Source organism: Apaloderma vittatum, unplaced genomic scaffold (genome assembly GCF_000703405.1).
Source record: "Apaloderma vittatum isolate BGI_N311 unplaced genomic scaffold, ASM70340v1 scaffold11003, whole genome shotgun sequence".
NCBI lineage: Eukaryota > Metazoa > Chordata > Aves > Trogoniformes > Trogonidae > Apaloderma > Apaloderma vittatum.
Window position 1 is genome coordinate 1 of NW_009707538.1, and position 25,486 is coordinate 25,486.

Consider the following 25,486-nt stretch of genomic DNA (forward strand, 5'->3'; position numbering starts at 1 on the left):
TAGCTACCACCACAGATCCGGCGACGTCTCGTTTCCGAGACTCCTGTTTCGATTCGGTGGGGAAGATCTGCAAAGAATAGCTGTTCACGGTGGAATTATATAGTGTTCCAAGAGCCACTTTGCCCATTCTCCACCTGGTTAGCGCATGCGTGTGAGGGTCGTCAGGAGCGATCTTCACCCCCCCCAGCGTCGCCTCCATCAATGGAGCATGCATAAGGGCCCAGAGAGTCCATTTTCGCCTTGCAGGGCACCCACTCTTATCAGCAGTTACACCTGGTGGGCTTGGAAACGCAAGACAGCTGCTGTATCAGGTCCAGAAGTTGTTTAGAACTTCGGGCCGCGTGGCTTATCTGGGCTGGGCTCTGAAGTTGTTGTTTGGAACTTATCAGTGGTCCAAGCTTGCAAACGGCAGCCTTGAAGTTTCTTCGCGGGCAATTTCAACACAGTAAGGATGAGAAAGCATTTTTAACACAGTCTTTTCTTCAGCAAGGTTGAGACAAACGTTTTTAACACAGTCTCTTACAGTGGATCATTAGGCAGTAGGCAAAAGGGTTAGAAACACAGATAGATATTTATTTAGGGAACTGAATGTCAAGAGCTTGTCTGCTCTTAATAGCTGATGATTTTACAGGTCAGATGCTGCCCTTGTGCTGTCACTCCATTTTAGATTTCACAGTAGATATGAACATGGCACTTCTAGTCTTGGCTGGCAGGCTGTGTGCTCTCCTCCTCTTCCCCTGGTCTCAATGTGCCTTCATTCTCCTGGGCTGTGGAACAGAGACAGGCCATGGGAAGGAGGCCCTCATCCTCACCCTCAGAGCTGTAGTAGTCGCTTCCTCCAAACATTGCCGCTGCCCCTTCCTCTTCGTCTCTCAGGGTGTACTCATGCTGGTCCATGATGTACTGGGTGGTGTTGTGGGGCGCGCACATCCCTGGTGGACGACTGAGAAAATACTGTCTTAGCTTGCGCCGCCATCTTTTTCTTTGTCTGCGACGTTTTTTGTGCTGCAAGACATTCTGTTGCTGCCCTTGCCTGTTTCCATTTTCTTCTTCTTGCTGTGGCTCCTCAAGCTGCCTTGGATTGACCACAGCCAGTGGTGTGCCATGGCTGGGTGGGCTTTGCCAGGGCTGCTCTCCTCTCCTGCTGGGTTCTGGCTCTGCAGCGAGGTCAGCATGCCTGTCTCTATGGGGAATGTTTAGCTGGGAGGCCTGGGAGGGAGCCTTGTAACTTGCCCACCCCATGCTGACACCCTGCCGTCCAGCAGAGGGTCTTCACCGGGGCTGACCTGGGGGTAAAGTGACAGACTGCCTTGTACCTCTGCCTGGTAGAACCAGCGGGGAGTGATTGTGACAGGGAGGTGATGCTGTGGCAAGGGCACCAGCCTTTGTGACCTCACACTCCGCCAGCTGAGGGGACAGGGTGCATCGGCACCTCCCTCCCACATAGGCTTAGACCCCAGACCAGGTCCAGCTATGATGTTAGTCCTACTTTTTACTTGCCTCAAAGTACCTTGTAAAAGTGTGTCACTGTTGGTCTGCTTGTGTGGCAGAGCAAGATGGTGGAGGGACTAAGTAACTTTCACAAGCTCGCACAGAAAGTCAGTGCTGCCAGAAAGCCTTTCTCACTCTCCTGACTCAAAATCCTGCATCCAGTCCTTTATAACACCTGTCGAAATTGATTCCTGTCCTTGTATTGTGAAAGGTAGTAAGATGGATGGCAGGCCTCTCTCAAGATTCATTTCCTATACATACTATACACACATCACTCCAGGTGCTATTTGTTGCATCATTTTTGTTGGCCTCCTGGGGTACAGAATCAATAAATAAGTAACTATTCTTGTACACTATGGTGAGAGAAGACGCTTTATAAAAGACAGCTGGGTTGAAGTCAAGTGTTACACAACATATTTATTGAAAAACAGATGATATATCCTCATTCTCACTACACAAAGGTAAAGGTGGCTTTCTTTGTGGCTGTGTTTTTCTCTGCAGCAGTTCACAAGGCTCATGTAGCTAGGAAGAAGTAGGGGATTTATTGTTGTAGCCTCCCCTCTCCATCTGCCAATACTCTCAGATCAGGTTTATAAGTTTCATAGTAAGTAAGCAATGCAAATCCAGATTTATAGGGATCTGTGTCTATCTTTTGCTGAGAGATGTCATCATTTTCATGACGCAAATTTTCATATTTAGTGTTTAGAACATCTGTATAGTATTATGCCCTGAGACATAAATTGTTCTGATGGCATTTCTAGTCGATTTATTGAAATACAAAATAAGAAAAAAGTCAGGTATTTTTAAAAACATAAAATATTTGTTTGCAATATTCAATACAAAAAGGAGCAGTCAGCATAGCTTTGCCAAGGTAGAAGTCGTTTTGACCAACCTGATAGCCTTTTATGAAGACATAACCAGGCGGATGGATGGTGGCCATGCAGTGGATGTGGTCTATCTGGATATCAGCAAGGCATTTGACACCATCTCCCACAGCTAGAGGGCTAGAGGGCTGGGCGGGGAGAAATCTTATGAAGTTCAAGGGCAAGTGTAGAGTTTTGCACTTGGGAAAGAATAACCTCATGTGCCAGTATAGGTTGGGGACTGAGCTGCTGGAGAGCAGCATAGGAGAAAGGGACCTGGGGGTTCTGATGGGCAGCAGGATGCCCATGAGCCAGCGATGTACCTTCATGGCCAAGAAGGCCAATGGCATCCTGAGGTGTATTGGAAGGGGAGTAGCTCGTAGGCGGAGAGAGGTCCTCCTGCCCCTCTACTCCGCCCTGGTGAGGCCACATCTGGAATATTGTGTCCAGTTCTGGGCCCCTCAGCTCAAGAGAGACAGGGAACTGCTTGAGAGAGTCCAGCGCAGAGCCACAAAAATGATTCTATGATCTTTGGTGTTAAGCTTCCGTACGAAGGCAAGTGTTACTATTTATCAACACACGATGGCAGTAGCAGTCCATAAAATGATTGATGGTGCACATTAGTAAACCAGAATCTCGTACACCTTTTTTTTTTATAAGTAGCTGCAGTTTTTGTTTATGAATTTTGACAGTTACCAACCTCAGCTCCACAAAGAAATAAAGAAAGAAAAAGACAACAAGGAAAAAAGAAAGAGGAAGGTTCACAGTCCTTGCTTAAACAAGGTGGCCCTAACTGTTATTCCACATACAGTTTATGATCTCAAACTCAGTATATAAAGTGATAATCTGGTAATATTGTTAATCATAGTGATTATTTGGAAAGCTTTATCTAGCTTGGCTTGCCATGTTAACCACAGTAGAATCTATAGTCATGCTTTCCTGGTCAGATTGTAGCACTTCAGGGACCTTCCCAAATCAAAAGAAAGATTTCTTTAGCAGCTTATTCAGCTTATAATGCTCCCTTACCTGCAACCAATTTTGAGTGACATATCAAAGGTGCTTACTGGAGAGACATATTTACTAAGCAAATACAACTTTTTCGAAGCTACACTGTCACTTCATCTTTAACATGTCAAGAAGAGGTCTTTCAAACATGTAAAAGTAACTTAATACAATGATCAGTTCACTTCAATTTGATATCATTAATTTTGTTCTTGTTGGACACTAACGGCTTCAGCCATTCTGCAGAATGTGTATGGATTTGCTTTTGGATGAGCCCTTTGATAGAAACTAGACATTTAACATCAACTTCGTGTAACTTAAAGTATTTATATAGTGTTGAACAGTTAAGAATCTCACAGGTCTCCCAAGCTAAATCAGGCTGCTCCTGTGACTGAAGGAACATTTGTACTGATCCATGGATTGAGCTGCTGAGATAACCCTGTATCTGCTCAGCTCCAGAGCCTAGAAGCAGAAATAACTGTATCACTGCAAAAAGCCTAGTTTAACAGGATTTACTGAGAAGGGTGCAAGGGTAACATCAGCTCCCCTGTTTCTGACATCTGATGTCCTTCCAGCAAAGTTCAGTCGCCCAGGCCAAGATACGATTTACAAGTTATTCATTCCTCCTGCAACATTCCCAGCAGACATTCTCAAAAGGTGTCAAACACACAACTGCTGCACTGAATGTCTATCAGATGTAATTGCAATCTTTTTCTTTTAAATCCAACACTGCTTTTACTTTCGTGATTCACTAATAGAGCTTTTTTAAGAGCGTGGACTTCCTGTCAGAGAGGGCCTTGCAGAAATTATTCCTGGAGAAACAGGGCTTTGTCTGTTTCCACGTCTTTGCTACATGTTCAGACAGGAGTGGTGGAAAACAGCAGCAGATTGGCCCATACATGACTCAGACATGTAACCTTATTATTGGTGCTGACCTCTGACTTAGTTTCTGAAGTGCAAAGAGCATCAACTCTATTACTTCTGATAATACTTTCATGCTATAAGGGTATCTTAAGGCCTGTTCAATTAAGGAATTCAGAACAGAACATACATTTTCAGATGGTGGATTCAGACTAAGTGAAGATAACCCAGAAAACAGGATAAGGCAAGTCTGAAGACCTGATGTCACACTGCATCATAGTAACCAACTGGCTGGAGCTGGAGCTGTTTTGGTTATGTTCCATGGCGCTAAGGTGCTGCAGCATGGAAAGCATCTGACACCTTGCTTGGTGTTCCACTCTGGAGCCAGTAAGACAAAACATTGTGTTTTCTACACACACCCAAATTCTGTATTGTAAAAGTAGAATAGTGCACAAGGGATCAGAGGAGAGAAATAAGAATCTGAATTTAGTGAAGCACAGACAATTTCCTCAACTAGTACTTGGCTACAGAAAAGCTGGGAATCACCATTTGTTTGTTTTTTAAAATTAGTTTTCTTTATTCAGTTGTTTATTCTTAACAGACTTTCCAGGTTCTTCACTCAATATTAAGTATCTGGCAAAGAGAACTATCTTCAGGTCTAACACCTTTTGTGTGTCACTCAGGTACTTAGAGCCTGCATACAAAGGATATTGCAGAATCACAGAATGTCGGGGGCTGGAAGGGACCTCAAAAGATCATCTAGTCCAAACCCTCTGCCAAAGCAGGATGACCTACAGTAGGTCACACAGGACCACATCCAGGAGTGTTTTGAACGTCTCCAGAAAAGGAGACTCCACAACCTCTCTGGGCAGCCTGTTCCAGTGCTCTGTCACCCTCACAGTGAAAAAGCTTTTCTAATATTTTTGTGGAACCTCCTGTGTTCCAGCTTGTATCTATTGCCTCTTGTCCTGTCATTGGACACCGCTGAAAAGAGCCTGGCACCATCCTCCTGACACATATTTATAAACATTTATGAGGTCACGCCTCAGCCTCCTCTTCTCCAAGCTAAAGAGACCCAGCTCCCTCAGCCTTTCCTCATAAGGGAGATGTTCCACTCCTTTAATCATCTCTGTGGCTCTGCGCTGGACTCTCTCAAGCAGTTCCCTGTCCCTCTTGAGCTGAGGGGCCCAGAACTGGACACAATATTCCAGATGTGGCCTCACCAGGGCAGAGTAGAGGGGGAGACACAGAGTTTAAATTAAAATACTACATCTGTCTTCCTGTGTTGAAAATGTACCTCTTTGCATACTGTGAATTAATTTTGAAGCAATTATTTGATGTTAGGGTGGTTTAGGTCTGGATGTGCTCCTAAAAATTCTGCCAGATTTAGCTGTTGAGAGAAGTGTTTGCATTTTGAATTTCAGAGAAATGAGATTCTCTCCTTGTATTGTGTCCTTCTGACTTTCTAACTTTTTTTCAAACTCACCTACCTGAGCATACAGCCTTTTACCTTCAATGAGTTTTCTATTTTATTGCCTTAAATTCAGGTTATCCAAACTTCTTTTTAGTAAATATGAATCCCAAATCTCATATACATTGCTCCTGGAATAATTACAGAAATTCATGTAAATATTGTTTTAAATAATAGTGAGGATACTGCTCTTGCAGATGTCAATAATATTCATGGTGAAAGGCAGTAGACTTAGTGGCAGAGATTATTATTTTTGCATTAACACCCACTCACAATATCAAAGGTTCACAACTGATATTCTATATGTATAATGAATAAAATTAAGAAAGTGGTGAGTGTACTTGGCCTTGTGAACTGGCACGAGAATATTGCCCTTATCAAGGTGTTTGTTTGTTTCCCCTAGGAAGCAGATACTTATAGCATGGGCACTGGACTGGGCACAGTCTCTAATGCTTCGCTTTTTTCCATTACACATTTTCTTCAAGGCTCTTAGTTGTTCTGGTTTTATATACCTTTTACTAAAATCAGTCAGGTCCATGCACATTCACTTCGTGAAAGAAGAGTGAAAATAACTTGAATAGAAAATTTCTAAAGGCTTTTCTTGCGCAAAGGTCATTAGAAAATTAGAGCTATGCTACCGTTCATGGCCTTAATAATATTCCCTAGGAGTCATTGGAAACAGAAACCGGGAAGAATAGAGTTGTCCAGTTTCTGCATCTCCAGCACTCTTTCTATTTCTCATGTATGCCAGGCATGACATTTCCAGCCAAAGGAGATATTGGAGGAGTTTTTATCTGCTTCTCCTTTGGTTTAGTTTTGGTACAAATTATTCTTTTTGGTGAAATTTCACATTGACTTTTTGCCTGTATCCCACATTCACAGTTGCAGAAATCAGAATGTTTATTTTCCCTAACACAGCTGTACACTTGGCATGTACTTGAGTGGGGAAGTTTCAGGACTTGGACTTTGTGTTTGGCAGGGCCGTTGTAGGATACTGAACTGCAGAGAAAGGGAAACTAAGGCTCAGATGGAGCATGCTGAGCACCTCTCCCAAATCTCTGAAGAATGGGATTTGGTAGTGAGCCTCGGGAGGTCTGTCCACATGAAGCAGATCTGCACCTGAGCATCATGACTGAGTTCCATGAGACTCAGTCTGATTTGTAGCGTGGAACAATGACTGAATTTCAGAGAAACCACACACAAAAAAAGAAAAAGACATACACAGAAACCATGAATTCCATGGCTAGATTTCCACAACTGGATAAAGTCTGCATTAGATTAGTACAGCTCACCACTATATAAGGGATGAAGCTCTGGTCTGTGGCTTTGGAGGTTTTTTTATTCAAAGCAGAGTTTGGAGAAACTATATTCCATTCAGTATTTCTTGACTTCTGGAGTACAGTAGTTGATTTTTGTCTACCATGGAAACTTCTGCTTTTGCTTTGTCAATGTGCCTTTCCTTGCTATCCTTTGTCTGAGAACAGCTTGCAAAAAGGTCTTCAAGCTGCAGGTATACACTACGCTATAGAATATGCTTTGGGTCTCGATATCTGAACACCCACATTTCTTGTGAATTCTTGTGAATTGGGGTACACCATATTCATCAGACAGCACAGTTTCCCCTATTACATCATATTCTGTGACTCTTTGAAAGCTATTTATTTTCTCACCCTTTGTAGGCAAGGCACTGATTCAAACCTAAAAATTCTTCTGTTTACACCTCTGTTTGCTGGAGGAGAAAGAGCTTCACAATCAGGGTGTGAAGCAACTGGTGGAGGATGACATTCATACATACATTTTATAGATAATGAAACACATCAAGATATGAAAATGCCCCTATTTGGTAGAAATCTAGTTTTGGATTTTAAATATTTTTTCAGGATTTGTTGTTTTCTGACCTTTTCCATAGTTGATGTGGTACTGTTGGATTCACTGCGTGGTTACAGCCAGTTCTGAGAACTTCTGCTTACTTGCTAGGCACTGGGAAAACACTTTACTTGAACTAGAGTGCAAGTCAATGTCCCCAACTATGTTAAATTGTGAACTTGACTAGCTAGTTGTCCTGATTTGAGAGCAGCAGGATGAAAGTTCTATGGGGCTGCCCAGCCCAGGTGGCAATCACAGTGGTGGAGGAGGGGCAGTTGTGCCTACGGGGAGGTGGGGATGGGTCAGGTAACCCAAATGGACCAATCATGGCGTTCCTTCCCATGTTCTCAGTATATAAGGGCCCCTAAGATGCGTCAGGGCTGTGCCTCTGTTACTCAGGGTAGGTGCATAGTGTAGGCGGGGTATAACGGCATGTTCCTTTGAAGGGTGCTCCTCTGCAATGTGGAAGCAGGAAGCAGAAACACCAACAACACTGAGAAAGATGACAGCCAGGAGCAAACTTCCCAACACAACAGACACAAAGAGCCTGAAGTCGGATTATTTACATATAGATGGTCAGAACAGAGAAATTGAGTCCCATAAAGACAAAATTATTACAGAATAAAACACTGTAGATTCTGTATATTTAAGAAAGGATTGCACATCGTCCCTTTGATCATTAAGCACACTCCCACAGCCTCAGATTTTAGGCCTGAAGTCTGTAGCTCAGAAGCGGTTTGGTTTTTTTTAAATAAAAATCATTGACCTTTCAGTTACTGTTAGAAAGAACTGGAGGGTAGAAGAAAAATACTGTCAGCTCTAAGAGCACGTCTCTAAGAGCAACTTTTATCTTTGGAAGAAAATGCTAAAGTGAAAGAAGCTGTTTTTCTACAGTTTATTGTGTATTAGTTTCTGGAAACAAAGAAAAAAATATTTTAAGCAGAAATGAAGGTCCCAGGTGTTATATTTGGTTTGTTGGGAATTTTTTGGTTTGCTTTGTTTTTTATTTTTTTGCCTACCTAGATATCAAGACTGACAAATTAGTAAAGGTATGGTCATAAAGACACTGTAGCCTGTTGTATTTCTTCAATTCTGGTTTTAGCCTGTCTGGGATTTTGCATACAAACCTGCTGTTCATGTTCCCCATATGTATTCTTCTAGAAAGTGGTGGTGAGAGTGAAGAATGGGGTCTCTCTGAACAGTTTCCATTGCCTGACCTGACAAAAAGTGAACAAGTCAGCTGCACTTATATGTTCGGTTAGATGAAAGGGAACTTTGACATTAGAAATATCAACTTGGGTAGGTGGAAGGATTTGCTATATTTTATGGGTTGTTTTTTTTTTGGCTGAAGTCTTTCATCAAGCCTTTGCCACTGAACATGTGGAGGTGTTATTTGCTGCTCTCCTTTGTAGAACAGAATGAACGAGTACCTACATCTAGTGGATGTTTTCTGGGGACTTTCTTCTTAGAAAAATGTATTAAAGCTCTCCCACATAAGGAGAGTTTTTCGAACTATCCGAAGGGGGGGAATTCCATCTTTAACTGGTAAGGCTCTTAAACAATATAGCAGAAGACTTTGGTGAAGTTTTTTTCAAATAGAAAGTGAGCCATGATTCCACAAGGATGTTTGTGACTTGAGTCTCTGATTTCTGGTCTTTAGGATGTCAAACTGCAATATTTTGTAAATATGTTAAGCGGAGTTTTTTCACTTCTTGTGCAGACTAAAGTTTAGTATTTCTGTAATAGATTGTTTTACATGAAATTTGAATTAACCTATAATCTGGCAGGCAAGTTTATCAAAGGTACAGAAGACAGCTTTGGGCCTTATCAACGTTGCAAAGACCAATTATTACTGCTTAGATATAAATAAGTGTTTATGTACTTTTGGGGGGTAATTTGATACAAGTTTAAGCTCTGTATTTCATTGTTGATTCAAGGAAAGATTCTGTTTGCTAAAGAAAACATTTTTTTTTTAGTATTACTAATACTTCTCCAGAATGAAGGGACCTCCAAGAAAAGTAGAAAAATGGATGTGTCTCTTAAATAAAAATATTTAATTAAATTAAGAGGGGATAAATATTCAACTGTATACAGATATTTCTTTATTTACTATGTTAGATTTTAACATATAAAATTATCTCACTTTATAACTCATACATAAAATGTGAATAATTCAGCATAAAATTTTTCATTTCCATTAATCTTTCATTGCTTTCAGTACAATTTCTGTAGTAAAATACTCTTGATTTTACTGTACAACTTACAGTTGGGTAGATAATCATAGAATCCTAGAATCATAGAACGGCCTAGGCTGGAAGGGACCTTAGAGATCATTTAATCCAACCTCCCTGTCATGGGCAGGGACGCCTCTCAACTAGATCAGGCAACACATGGGGACCAAACGGGGATCGAACCCATGACCTTGGTGTTATAAGCAGCACGCTCTAACCGACTGAGCTAACCAGCCCCCACTGAATAGTTTTTTAGCATTTCATATTATTTGTTGTATCTCAGTAATCAATTTCATTATTAATAGAAATATTTCCCAAATTAATGAGATTTTAAAAAAAATGCATCTTGCTTTGTGTAGCACTAAGTTCAATTGTCTTTAAAGATCCTTATAGAGTATGACAGTATTTGCTTCTGTCAAACCTTAGATGAGATTACCAACTGGCAAACGAGGCAGACACATGTATGCATAAGGTGTTTTGCTCAGGTTGATGGGATTACCATCCAGTCTGATGTCTTCAAGAGCCCTACGTACATAAGTAAAATCTTTCGTTTTGCAGAAAGTGTCTTCATGCATCTCTTGAATGTTGTTGTTCTAAAAAAAAACCAAAAAACAAACCCCACAAACACCATTATCACAATAGTTTCCTGAAAGTATTTTTCTGCTCTTTCAAGAACAATTTATGCATGTATTTTCAGTGCATAGAGAGATACTGGTTTGAACCTAAGGCACCAGGTTGGGGCTGCAAGTCATCAACAGAGAAATCTTCCAAGAAGGGGGAAAATTTCTTGGCCAGTACAAAGCTTTGGAACTAAGTAACTCAAGCCATGTAGCAGAGGTAGGCTTTGCAGAAGGGGCCTGTAGAAGTTTAGAGCATTTTTGTTTCTGGGTTCGTATTGAAGAGCCTTATTAATGCAAATTGGAACCAGCATAGGCCAGTCCAAAAATTATAGAACCATAATTATTATCCTCACAGCTTGCATCAACCAGCAAAAGCACAAATCTGCAATTTGATCTGTGACAAATTTCTTTCCGCAGGCCCTCTCACATTAGCTTAACCCACATCTGTATATATACAGGGAAAATAAAATGCTTTAGGCTTTTTTCCTTTGATTTAGATTTCTTTTATATACCTTATCTTCATTGAGCTTTTCTTCCTGAAGTGAACCATTTTCAGCAATTAATTGCTAGAATAATATACTGTCTAGAAATTGAAACTAAAATGTTCGTCACCTGAAATGAGGGCTGTCTGATAATTCTTCCCTTCTCCATTCCTTTGCTAGTCAGAAATTGGTGTGGAAAACGTCCAGCTCACTAGCTTTGATTTATAGCACCTATCACTGTGTATTTAATTTGCAGGCATGGGCTGGTGAAAAATTAGCTAGCAGGCAAAGTATTTCTACAGATTTGTATGCTATAGATTGGATGATAGATTCCAGATTATTTATTTATGGTATGGTACATCAGGTTATCTATTCAAAGGTGGTTTTCTGTATTATGAAATAAATAAAAACATCTGATAATAAAAAATGTTCTAACATAGTCAAAGGGAAAAGTTTGGCTGAAAAAATGTTAGCAACTGGGAATTAATACTCTTAAGAGAATGAAATACATGAGTATAAATACAGCCAACATGTAAAGCAACTTTGGGTATCTAAAAGCGTTCTTGTTGGAAGGTTCGTGTGAGCAGTGTGAGGGATTCCTATCTTTGAAGTCTCTTAGACTAACATTGCTCTTGACAGCTGTGAACCTAATTTTAATCATATTATACTAACAATAAATCTAGAATTTTGTTTGAAAAATATTGTATTACAAATTCTAATAATTAATGCTTAGCTGAGCTAGATTTTACTTCTTTCAAATCCTACATTTTCAAGTTTGCTTCCAATAATTGTTCAGCCAAGTAAGTACACTTTGGCCTAAACAGAAAAAATAAGACAATAGTTGCCCTTTCTAGTTTTACTTATTTGAATGTGATACATAGAGCCATTACTTTTGTAGCCTACCTGAAGATGAAGAGCTTGGAGGCTTTCAGGGAGTGGCAATGGAATGTGATCCAGGTTATTGTCAGTGATGTAAAGATGCTGCAGTTCATGCAGGTCCTAGAGGATGAAGGAAAAAAGACAAGGGAAAATGATAGACATATCTGAAAAGTTCTAGCAGAAAGCAACACTGAATGCTAACACATTCTGTTTCAGCATCATGGGATTGAAAAGATAGAAATTCGAAGTCGTGAACTTTAATTTGCACAGGATGAGAACTGTTGCTCTTAAAGTTTATGTCTTTGGATTAAAATGAAGGAAAATAATATCTTTAAAATGTCTACAGATTTAATAATTAGAGATGTAATTTCAGTGTTGCTGTTCTAAAGTGAAAAAAACTGACTCTCCCAGTCATTATGCGGAAAGGCGTCTTATTCTGTCTCTTTTCTTTTGTGATAAGCTTACTGAAATTTGCATAAGGGTGTAAGTGTTGAAACAAACTGAAACTACATAAGAAATGCCTGAGCTAAAAAATAATTTCTCATTCTGTTTGAAAAGGTAAATAATTTTCTCCCTTGACTTAGTGGAAGAAGGAGCTTCTTTTGGTAATTATAACAAAAGTAAGATACAAACTTGCTTAGGCTCAGTAGAATACTCTCATTTCACTCACTTTTTACACAAACAAGTTATCATAGCACCTAACTAATTCTCTGAGGGCAATGTCCTAGTTTAATTCCTACTGACAGAACTCAGATACCAGGTTCTTGGCAAATATGGAAGATAAAGTCTAAGACTTTCATGGCTAAAATCAGGAGAGTACTGAAGAAAATGGTACTAGGCCAATTTCAGTTTGGGGGACTGAATTTTGCCCATCATTCCTATTCCAGCACCTACCTTATGCTGGGCTAGGAAAAGATGTCAGTAACTGCTGTTGGTTGCTTCATCAAGAACCTGTCTTCCAAAGGGGGAATTCAGAGATGGCTGGTTACAACTGCCTCCTTAGAATAGTGCATATTATCCAGGTCTAACATAGGACACTATCTTATATTCTATAATGACATCAGATTTCAAATGCATTTAGGAGCAGTACATGGCTATTTCTCCCCACCAAAATTGTTGAGGAAGAATGATCCCTCAGAAGTTCCAATTTCCTTGCTTTTCAAGGTGGAAAGTAAGTATATATATTTAATGAATACTCTAACAAATTTCCATGTAGACACACAGCAGAGTAAGTTTGAAGCAGTGGCATCTGTAGCTTTGCCTTGCCTCCTCTTGCCTACTTGTAGGAGAACATCAAGCAGCTTTCTGGAGTCTTGCTAGTCATGTGGGTAGTTGGTTCATAGATATAAACAGTGTGCCATCATGTGTCTTGTGTGGGTCTTTGTAAAGATGAATAGAGTTCTCATGTCCAGCTGATAGTGCCCATACATCTTGCTACATCTTTACAGATTACCCAGCAGCTCCCATAATCATTGTGCCTTAAAGGATTTTCTGCTGTCAAGAGACACTTAGGCTGCTCCTCTGCCAAAATCCTTTGGAGAGAGGAAGAAAAGATTTTCCCATCGAACCCAGACTTACTTTAAATGCCTCATTACGTATTCCTTTGTGACCAAGCCTGTTCTTACTAACATCGACGAATGTTAAAGTAGATGGTAGCTCAGGGAGTTGCCTTATCCTATTGTCACAGAGCACCAGCTCCTCGAGTTGGGGCAATCTCCGAAAGGCATCTTCGTGGATCTCTGATATCAAGTTTGCAGTCAAATCAATCCTCTTTAAATTGTCTGGTAGAGAAATAAGATATATCAGCCATGTAAGAATGTATTTCCTGAAAGTTTTTAACAAGAAAAGGCAAATGGGTTATTTAAAGTATGGGTGAAATGTCTTGAATAAGATCCATCTGAACCACTATGTGACAGCTCGCTCTCTGTATATAATGCAGTAATCTATATTTGAACAGTTTTAAGGAAGGGGACCAACGTCTCTTTCTCTTTGTGTTTAGAATTTCCGGTGTCATTTTTGATACATCTTTCACTGAAAGATTTTAATGTTGATAGTTTTAAAATTTCAGTGTATTCTGAGAATTATTTAAATGGCTATTATTTGGATAAATAACACTTAAAGGGAAATAAACACATTCTCTGCCACCTTATTCCATATATTTCTTTGTTTTCAACATTTTCCTGCATGCAAGAAATTTGATATATTGACATTTTTTCTAAAATATACTCAAACACTTTTTTCAAGTTAAAAAAAAAAAAACAAGAAAAATATTTTTTGGCAAAAGAGAAAAATGTCTAAATATCAGTGCATTGATAGGCATTAATTTTAGATACATTATTCTGTAGTTTACTTATAATTTTTGCACAGAATATTTTTCACTGGTATTTTATTTTATTATTTTATTCTTCTATTTTTATGCTAACAGTTTATTTTGGCTTAAGTAAATTTTCTTTCTTCTTAGTATTTAATCTCCTTGCAGTTTGTGCTGTTTTTTAATATGTCAGCTGTATTCCCTCGCAAACTTCATCTTGGTTTGAGCCTCCTAAACCCTTATACTTTTCTTTCATAAAAGGATCTTTGCATTGCCTTGAATTATTGTAGTAGCCTTTTCTGGCACTGATTCCACACTTCTCATCATGAAATAAGTAAACATTAGTTACACAAAGTTAGGTCTACAGGAAAAACCAAAGGATGTGTTCTTGATATTCAAGCTGGTATGGGTGTAGCACTCCCTATCCCTAAACTAGGCTTAATACTTCCTGAAAAATCTGATGTCTTTAAGAATCTGAAGTAGCAAATGTGAAAACATAAGCTACCTAAATGACTGATTTTGGCCAAGTTTGAGTCACAAATGCTTTTGGATTAGCAGTTTTCATTTCCTAAATAATTGTGGAGTAAACCAATGAACATATAATTTGAAGGTAAAATTTAAAATAAAATTCCTTTCATAAATACTTGCAAGCAAAACCATACTTTCTAATATTATACAAATGTTCCATGAGGTTCAGTGTTTTCCTACCTTTGTAAGGCTGGTTGCAAGTTACAGCAAAAAAATAGATGAACATTGTTATTTCTAATAATTTAAAACTTGTCAAAGAATTTGCTTTTAAAGTATTGGCCTTTACATTCAAAAGTAGCAAACCATTCTTCCATAGTGCATTTATGTGTATAATCCTACTGTCATCAAACATTACATAAAATGAATCGGTATGTCTTGGAGTAGTATGAGCCAGAGCAAATAGAAATTAAAGCAATACTGCTATCCATACTTAAGTTAGCAAAGTCATTTCTGTTGATTTTCTTGATTCTGTTGTAGCGTGAGTAAAAATACATGGTTTTCTTCGGCAATGGTGGAACAACATCAAGCTCATGATCGTCGCAGTAGACTGTGGTCCCTAGGCATGTACACAAGAGGCAAGTGGGAAGACCTATCAAAGAATTTTAAAGAAAACAGTTTGTTACAAAAAAAATTATAACATTTGTATGTAAATTACTATGAGGATGGATGGCAAGGAGGTTGGAAGTAGATGATCTTTAAGGTGCCTTTCAGCCAAAACCATTCTATGATTCTCCAGTGAAATGCTCATGTAAGCACATAATGGTAAGATTTTGATGATAAAGTTCACTCCCTTTCTGTTTTGATCACCACATTGCAACAGAAGGTTATCAAATTCTGCTTAAAACTGATAATTAGAAGGTAATTTAGGACTTGTTCTGATACAATGTTTCTCAGACTATAAGAACTGAACAATTGGTGACAGCAGGCAACCAAAGATCAGTCTCCCCCTAAGTTAGGAAGTGTGAACTTCCACCCTGATGGAGAAATATTAGCTGATGACAGAAATTTGTTATAATTTCCCAAGTCTGGTTCTGTAAATAGTACTTCCGTATAATTTGTAGTGAAATTCATATTTTCCCACAGAGCTATGGAGAAGAACTTCAATTTCCTTTGCATATTGTTAAATTGCATTTTCTGAATATTTTTTTTTTGTGGGTATAATAAACTGTATCCCATAGAAATATTTTGTATTTCACGTTTTCCTTCTCCTTGTAGTATAGGCTCATTGTTTGTTCTGGTTGCTTTATAGAATAGTGGCATAGTTAATGAATATGGAAATGTTTTTGTTGCAGATGAGGGGTTTTTTTCTCTAGATAAATTGTGGCTACATGAAAACTTTACCACCTTAATCTGTGTCAATTACCAAGAGGCAGCAATAACTAAGTGAATGGTAAGTTATATATGTGATGTCTTTTCAGACAAGATTAAAAAATCGGTGAACCAGAGTAGTCTTTTATTTGAGAATCACTACCTGGGCATCCAGGAATAACTTTCCTGGATGGATAAGACTCTTTTTTTTACTTTCCCTAACTTCCTTCACAGAGCAGTTAAAATTAGCTATGGGAGCAAGCCTGATACAGGTCAAAAAAAAGTTTTCACACCTTAAGCAATCCCAGCAAATCTAGGTTTAAAAGAATTAGAGTTTGGGATGGCTGACATTTTTTCAAAATATTGCAACATGGTACAGGAAGAGAGTTTTCCTTTCTGTCCAATTTTTTACCTTGGAGGAGTGGTATTTGCCATTTATGGCTGGTGTTGAATAAAAAAGGACAGAGGTATGGGAAGGTAGCAAGACAAATGACCTTGGCTTAATGTTCCTGAGCTTTATAGTCTTCTATCCAGTACCAAGCCAACAACAGCAGCAACATCTGATGGAAAAATATTTGCTTAAAAAAAAATAATGACACAGAAGAAAGTCTGATTTGGTATGTTACAGCCTTGAGCCTCCCATGCGTATATTTAGTTGATGTGCAAATAGGTTTGCATTTGGTGCTCAAAATTATTGACAGATACAGAATTCCTAACATATAATATTTACATAAAATATTTTGGAACATCCTGCATCTTTCAAAATTGAAGAATATTGTGTGTTTTTTTCCAGAACTCTCCTGGGAAATTCCCATTTCTGTTTTTATTTGTTTGGACATCAGTGAGGGTTTGGTTTGGTTTGGTTTGGTTTGGTTTTTCTCCTGCTCAAAGCTCATTCGTAATACGTACAAAAAAAAAGATTAGGAATGATTATCTTCTCTTTACTGAGAACAGAATTGGAAGTATGAACTCTTTGTTTTTAATTTTATTTGTCTTCTGTGTCACTCAGTTACAGTGTTAAGCACAGTAAAAAGTAGGATTTTTCCTGATTATGTTGATCACCATATGACACAAAGACCCATCACAGTAGTGGAGTTTCAACTACAAGAGTTTAGAGTAACTGCTAACAAATGCCAGTTATTAGCATCATGATGTTTGTGTGGCAGAGGGACAGATTGTGTTTTAATTCCTCTGTGAGATGCAGAAAGTTTTTATTTCACTATAGCTAATCAGCAAAACAGAAAATTACCTTCACACAAAATTTCTAAATAGCTCCCTTAAGTTGCAGTTTCTAGTTTTTCTGGTTAAAACATATTCAACATTTCAATAATATTTTGTATGAAGACAGTTATGAAAAAAACTATCAAATCATTGTAAAATAAAGATAGCTGTAATGATATTGAAATCTAAATTAAAAAAAATACTGATAGCATTTGTCAATCATTAACAAACTTTTAAGTGTTTAAGTGTACATAAAATTTTATTTGAAAAATACTTATTGGTGCAGTTACAGTGAAATAGTATGGAAACACTTTGCCCAGGCACCTATCTGACCTCAGAGCATTCAAGATAGTCATGTTCCACCTCTCTTCAGTAAGAGAGGAACAGAAATTATCTATCTCCTCTTCAGTAAGAGAACTAGACATTCATAAGCATGCAAAGTGGAGTCACTCCAAAGCAAAGCTGCACACACAAATCTCATTTCTCTTTCCTACTAACCATCTTGAGTTTGGGGTCCAAGAACCCCAGACCCCTGTGCTGAAGATCCGTCAAGTAATTTTGGTGTTGATGCTTCCTCCTCAGGTTCTTCTGTCAATGGTGCAGAAGAATAACTCTCCTGAATTATAGAAGGTAGTGCTGTCCCAAACTCTGTCTAGGGAAAATTAAGAGGGAACAGGAAATGTTACTATTAACTTCCACTGGCAGCTCTTTTACTTCCAGTAATTGATGTTCTCCCACTAGAGGTCATGTATGTTCTGAGGTTTAGAGCTTAAGCTGCAATTTGTCAGGCAGCTATAGTGAATTCTGATGACGTGTAAACAATCATGAAACTCCAACATAGTTACTCACTTCTTATCTCAGTGGTTAAATGTTTTGACATATGCACACATGCATATTTAGTTCAGTGGTTTAGTGGTGGACTTGGCAGTGCTAGGTTAACAGTTGGACTTGGTGATCTTTTCCAACCTAAAGGATTCTGTGATTCTATATACTTCATTAGTGAGAACATGTGCAAACAAAATAAATGTGGAAAAAGTATTTAAAGTTAAATTAAATTTGTGATAAAAATTAATATATTCTGCGTGAAAAATGGAAGTTTGCGGTGAAGGATCAAAAAGATGCAAATCATTTGACCATATAATTGTAAATTTTACCAGCATCAGTCTAAGTCCAGTGTAGCTCTCCAGGCTATGTTTTATGAACACTAACATGCTTTAAAAATCTTATTATCTAAGAATTCTGAAGTCTAAGTTCACATATTATTTGCTAATATGTTGGCAGTGTTTCTGTATTTTTTTTTTTCTGAATTTACATACCAGAAGGCTCTGGTTAGCTTCATTCACCAGTGGCTGAAAAATGTATTATGAAGAATTAAGAATATAAATAAAAAATGCTTGATAAAATCTTAGTTTAGAAAAATCATATTTGGCAGATTTGTTTATGGAAGCAGAAACTTTGTCTTTTTTTATTGTCTACTCAACATAATTAGTTGAACCGGTACATTTTATTGTGTTAAGTTTAATTCTAAACATGCATTCTGTCGATTTTGTTATATGACAACCTAAGAATAAAAATGCAGCTGAAGGAATTTTCTTTCATTATATCACCCCTCATAAAAAGACTATTGCAGACTTGCCAGGGTTTTTTCAGAGAGGTCTACATTTGCAAAGAGACAGAGTGGTTCACTGTAGTCACCCAGACACTGAGAACCCACTGTAGCCCTGTGGCCTTTGCAAGTTACTTTATCAGTGTATCCTGATTTCCCCATGGTTAATAATATTGTTTGACCACACCAGGGCCTCCTTTGAAAATGTGCTTTCTGCTTTTTAAATCCAAGACAATGAATTAGTGTCCTTATAAGGCTTTGTGAATCTGAGGTTGTGTTTAAAATTTAGGTAATACATCCACCCCTGTGCTGTAGTTAACATTCCTTAGTCTATGTCTAAGGCATGACCCAGTATAGGAATTTTGTCGCAGCATCTTTATCCCATGTGCAAAGATGCTGAAGCCTAAAATTTCCCCCACTGCAGTCTTCTAGCACAACACCTGACCGAGCATCTCCTTTTTAAGAGCCAGTTACGGCTGAGTTTTCTGTCTCTGTGGAGAAGCAGTTTTTGAAATCACTAGTGCTTATAAATTCTGGTTGTAAAAGACAAATAAAAGTAGATTGCACCCAGACTGGATAGGTGGTTAGGATTTTTTTTAAATGAGGCTTTCTATGTAGACTGTACAAGTTAAAGGAACTGATGCACGTGAGATCTGGGTCCCAAATATGAACAAAGCTTTTGCTATATTGTGATGCCTACTTGAATCTCCTAGCTCATATATATAGGTACGTAATATTCAACAAGTGGAGATGGTTTTTGTCTTGCTATTCCTGGACAAGATAGATGTTAAATATAGCAATGAGAAATACTTATACACATTCATATGTGTATTTATCACAATTTTGGAAGAAAACACTTTACACTTCCTAATAGACTCTTTGGATTTGGGAGTTAGCTACATATGTTTTCTAGATGTATTAAAGATGTTCCTGTGCTGCCTGAGAGCATTTAAATAACCATCTAAAATCTATTTTTTGCAAAGATATAATTTGGTATAAGTGATATAGTGGCCATAGGTTCCAATATCTTGCATCAATTAGTTTCACTGAAGATGGAGAATATGGAAGCAATGAAAACCCAGGAAGCACTCTGAATGTCACAGATGCAGATCTTGACTGAGCACACTTTAGATTCTCTGTATATTCTTTAGTTGTATTTTAATAAGCCATATATACTATTACTAATTCGGATTTATGGATAAAAAATCCCTGATACAGTTACTAGAATCACAATTTTGCAAAATTCAGGTTGGTCAAGTGAACAAAATGGACTTCAGCTGAACTATGACTGAGTAACCTGTTGGTGTAAGTAAGCCTAAGGATGTACCTTGCTGCTTTGTGCAGACAAATACACAGTGTTCCCATCTGCAGCACTGACAGCAAGACAGCTTAACCAGGAATAGACTTGGGGACAAATCAAAAGAAGACTTTGGGAACAAAGGAAATGGGACAGATGTTCACCGAATGGAGGAAGCCTAGAGGGAGAGGTGCATTCCAGACATTTATTGACCTAGGGTAGCACTGCACTAAAGTGCTTACATATGTTGTTGACTTCTTCACCAGTTTTGTGGAAATTGGGTAAGAGTCCCTGTTCTGAACTTTGGAACAAAATTCAGATATTTTGAGACCTATTAGCAGCTTTGTATGCGTCTTTTGTGGCAGTTCTACTGAAAATAATATTCTGGAAGAGAGCATTTTCAAGATACAGTTTGTAGTTAAGCTTTAGATGTAAGAAAATGTTCCTTTCAGTTGTCATGGGATTTCGGTTGTCTACACTGCCTGCCACTTCTCTGAATATTTGAGGACACACATTATGAAAATTACTAGTTTGGGATTTCTGATTTGCTTTATGCTTTTTCAGATGTTCCTAGCTGATTAATCACTGTAGCTCTCTGGAACCAAAGCAGAATTATTCACTTCTAGTACTTCTGTTTCTACACTGTTATCTCTCCCTTATTACAAGATGTTTTCTAGGTTGGTTGATGCACAGTTGAAAGCTTTCCCATAGTTTCCTTGCTAGTGTGCTAGATCTGGGTTTTAGAGAAACTGTTCCAAGCAGTTTGATTTATCTATTCAGTCTCTTGCACTACTTGTGCAAATATTACAGTGAATTTAATGATATTGCCATTTTTACATTGGTAATGGAGTAGGAGATCAGTGATACATCTGTATTACATACCAGACTCAGAGCATGAACAATGTTTTCTTGCTGTACATACGCTGGACTCAAACCAGTAACCTAAAGGTAAAAATCTGTTTCCCATTATTAGTCATCTGATCAATGCAGCTTTCTATTTTTTACATATGTGATAAATCATGCAAGATGGTAACAAGAGAAAGATGTTTCTTGGAGTATATATTGTACAGAATGATCCTTCATATTCCAGATGTTTATTTTTGGCAAGATGCACTTTACTAAAAAAAGCGAAAGAGAAATGTTTCTATATTGCTTTGTGGTATTATTCTCCATAGGGCTTTTGCAGGGTTTGGGGGTATTTGTATTTCCTTTGCCACTCTAAGTAATCTTATTTATGAAAAATCACAAAGGAGGAAGAATAAACTAGAGAAATACAATAACGCATGTTTCTCTTTGCCAGTAGTTGCAAGTCTTCAAATTGTAACCAGATTTAATACATGGCGTTAAAAAAACACTAAATGGGAATCACATCACCAAGGATTAACCACCTATGTGGTTAGTAGTTACCCTACTCTATCTTTGAACTCAGTCAAGAGATTTAGAGAATACCAGAGCAGTGTATTAGCCACAGAGCATGCTGACAGAGATTACATGGAGTAGCTGTTTTCCTCCCCTCCTATATTTATCCATGTGACTACATTTACAGATGAAACTGCTTAATGTGGATGGCCACTTTAGAAGTACTTTCAGACCTGGAAGTTACAAATATCAAAAGCACAGAAATCTGAACATATCAATGAGGAATAAAATACAACTGTTCAAAGTCAGCCCGTAACTTCAGTCACCCATAGGCTAGACATTTAGTCTATGCTGGCATTCTTTCACAGTCAGCAGAAAATGAGACAAAACTTGTGAAAAGCATCTCCAGCTACTGACCACAGATGTTTCTTTTAGGATGGGCTTTTCAGATATTTATTGTTCACCATTGGCTGAAAAGGAGGTGAGATGAATAGGTTTTTAAGATTAGAAATGTCTCAGGAGACTGAACTGTGAAGGATAAAAAAAAAAAAAAAAGATTGAACAGTGGTCTAGGAGTCAGTATGGGTGGAAGAGAATAAAATGTTGATAAGAGGACTCAATCTGTGCAAAGTAATAAAATGCAGAAAATGAATGGATCTTAAGATGTAAACAGCAAGGCTGGAAGCTATCAGTTGCCACATTTTTCTTCTGAGTTGGTATAAGTCCAGTAGTAGATATTTTGTCTATTGTTTTATGTCTACATCTTTTAGGATCAAAGTTGATATGTTGTAAGTTTAATTCCACAGAAGAATCTGAAGTGTGTTCTGTTTCAGTGCTTCTGCAAAAACCAGGCTTAAAAACATGAAGAAAATTCAGAACTTAAGAAGAGACATTATAAACTTGAAGGGACAGTTGTACCACACACTGACCCATCAAAAGGAACTAGTTTCTCCCACAGCTGTTCTGAAACTACCAAATGCTTACAAGAAAATATCTAATTATGGTGGAGGTTTTGCGTTTGTTTTCCTTTCCAAAAGTGACTCATACTTGTTTCTTCTTGATTTATGCATTTAAGGTCTTATTTTCTCCTACTGTAAATAGATCTGTGAGCCACTGCACATTAATGTATAAAATACTTACACAGTTCAGATAAATTGTCTTTTCTTGTACAGAGTTACATAAATTGAGTGGAGAAATTAGTGTAATAAAACTCAGTGAGAACTTGGGAAAAGGGGAAGGTAATATTTGGTTACAAAATTTCTAAGTAAATTGCTTTTATCTACTCACACTCATTCTCTCAGATTTAATTCACTTTCACTTTTACACCCACATACTTCCACATACCTAAATTTGCATGCCGGAGGGGTCTGACTGCGATCACCTCTGTTCAACACAGAAGACAAAGGACATAAGCTATTGAATCTTTTTAGTACCTCTGAGGTTCTTCTTGAGAAGCATTAAAAACTAACCTTTGGGTTTTATCTCCTTCAAGATTCACCAGCTATTATGGGACAATCTTTTTCCTCAGTCTTAGACACTCCAGCATCCATGAATCTTATGCCAGGTGACTGCTTTACTTCATTGAGAATGTGATTTCATGATAGTTAGCATGGATAAGTATGGTGTATGTTGTTTTCTACAACTTTATTTCCCATCTGCTGGCAGTAGGATGAAGGGTCTTCACCGAGAAGTCATCTGTGCTGCAACATTAACAGGAAGCAGGACTTTTGATTTTGGCATAAACAACACATCTTTCAGTTTTGCTGCTGGGAGGAGTGTTCTGGAAGTAGTAAAGTTGGATACAGTGTCCTTCCTTATCAATGCAGGCCATTCTTTTAACCCTTTAAGCCTTCACTACTTTGTTTTATTTTGTTGCTTCTGCTGGGTCTTACACACACATACAAGCATAAATTTCCATTCATATTTCAGTCAGAGCAACCTTACTATTTAAGTTACGAATCTCTAGAGTTGTAACCCAGTTCTCTAGAAATTGTCTGTGGCTTCTGCCACAGGGACTGAGATCCTTTTAATTTTTCATAGAAAGAGAAGTAGTTTTTTTAGCACCTTGAACATAGAATATCCTAAAGCTTTTTATCTCAAAAGTATGTGTATATATGTCATGTCTGATTCAAGCTGAGTAAAGACATTTATGCTGCATAGCATTGCTACAGAGATTTTTATTTACTCTGTTACCTGAGCATAAAGAAATTCAATATAAATCAAGCTAATATGGATTTTCATTGAGTACAAATGAAGTTGAAGTCTCATTCTAGCACTCTATTTGAAATTACTGATTTTTTTTCTAACGTTCTGCTTTGAGGGCTGCGTAATATCTATGTTAGCCTGCAGCAGATGCTTTTCTTTGGAACAGTGCTGAAGTTTCACAAGATATAAAATTTCAAAGAGAAATATGCCAGTTTTAGAAATCAGAACAGCAGTCCTTGCATTATTATAAAGCACAGAAGGATTGAAAACTAGTCCCAGCTATTTAATGACAATTTCCACAGGAGCTGCTGCTGATCCAAGCCACAAAGTAAACATACGCAAACAGACGAAGTTGGAGAACACTCAGATGACCAGAGTATCTACTAGAAGCTTTGTGAACCCTCAGACTTGTCATAAGGAGCTGCCTCAGCTGGAGTTCCAGAGCTCAATGTAAAAGGATTTTTCGGGGTCTGAAGCATATTTCCTGCACTGAAGGCAGACCAGGCACTGCTGGAGTCGTATATGCTTTTGCCCAGTTCACCAGCCTGTTTTTTCCTAAAATGCGTTATAGTTGCTTTGAATCTAAACTACAACCAAACAGTATTAAAAACATGAATTAAAAGGACAGGATTCATTCAACTTAATTTCAGACATTGAATTTCACTGTCCTTTTTAGTAGCTCAGTCTCCTTTACATTGCTAGTGCAGACAGCAGAGGAAGAATCACCTCCTGAGGAAGGTTCAGCACACACAAGTTGCAAACCAACTGCCTGGGATGTCTGTCCATCTTTCTTTGACTGTAGAAGAGACCATATTTTTTTTATCAGACATCATATGTGGTGTCAGACCTACTCTTCCTCTCATTTCTGCAGCAGGGTGCTGGTCTATCTTGTTTAAACCGTATTTCTTTACCTTAAAGGGTTGGACTAGATGATCCTTGAAGTACTTCCAACCTGGCGTTCTATGACATTTCATCTGATTTGATCCAATCCAATACATGCATGTAGCCTGCAGTGATACCAATGTAGCACTCACATGTTGCAGTATCTCCAGAATTAGAGAAGTTTCTAATAATATGGGTTTGCCTTCACAGTGTATACTGTTATACTGTATAGAAATGTAAGTGTAAGAAGTGTAAGATCAGATAATAGTCATTTAGTGATATGTCCAAGACATAAATATGGCACCAGGAAGAAAGTGCTGAGGGCAGGGTGGTGCATTTGCTGCCACTGAGAGGGACATCCTACGTGGCAATAGACATTGCTGCACAACTCTCAAAATAAGGAACACCAATATCGAAAAAGGAGTAATAAAAAGAGATATTTTTTTTCTGCATTTTTTGGTACTTTCTATCTTTGCTTGGACTTATGATCTGAACACTATGTTCAGGATAGCTGTTTTATCCACAGCTACTATTTCCCTTTCTATTAACAAGAGCTAAGGTGGGAATGAAAGTTGAAAAACAGGAAGTGGAAGCTGGTGCAAACTTTGGTCCTGCACCAAAGCCAGAGCTAAAACCACTCTTGAGAAATAACATTCAAAGTAAATTTTCCATCTCTGGATGTCTGTGATATCACAATAGAGATTGTAGCATTATTAAATACAATTATTGCAGTACCATTTCTATACTATTTTATTCTTTAAACAAATGAAAAAAAAATGGCAAAGTCATTAAAGACAACAGCTATGCTGATGCTGGTGGACAGTCCAACAAGTCTTAAAGCATCTAACAAGATATTAGGTTACATTGAGAAATCTAGGAATTTACTTAGTTAACTCAATTGCCTGATATATAATCTGCAACTAAGGATACAGGCAGAAATTCCAGTCTTTCAAGTTCCAAAGAAATTATTGAGCTATCTGTCTCATACTTAAGGCAAATTGTG

At 38.0% G+C, this 25,486-nt stretch overlaps 1 protein-coding gene and 1 non-coding gene across 2 annotated transcripts in view; both read right to left on the reverse strand.

The window, feature by feature from the left end:
* Positions 1-9,947: 9,947 nt before the first annotated feature.
* Positions 9,948-10,022, reverse strand: TRNAI-UAU. Its single transcript has one exon. It is a non-coding gene; the product is annotated as a tRNA-Ile (tRNA).
* Positions 10,023-10,033: 11 nt separating this feature from the next.
* EPYC (epiphycan) overlaps positions 10,034-25,486 on the reverse strand; it is a 24,035-nt gene continuing 8,582 nt past the window's right edge. The window contains exons 3-7 of the mRNA XM_009866248.1: positions 17,633-17,786; positions 15,036-15,194; positions 13,345-13,547; positions 11,791-11,886; positions 10,034-10,378 (exon numbers count right to left, since the gene is read on the reverse strand). Coding sequence (XP_009864550.1) covers positions 10,208-10,378; positions 11,791-11,886; positions 13,345-13,547; positions 15,036-15,194; positions 17,633-17,786 — 783 coding nt within the window. The 3' untranslated portion in view covers positions 10,034-10,207. The remainder of the gene's footprint in view (positions 10,379-11,790; positions 11,887-13,344; positions 13,548-15,035; positions 15,195-17,632; positions 17,787-25,486) is intronic.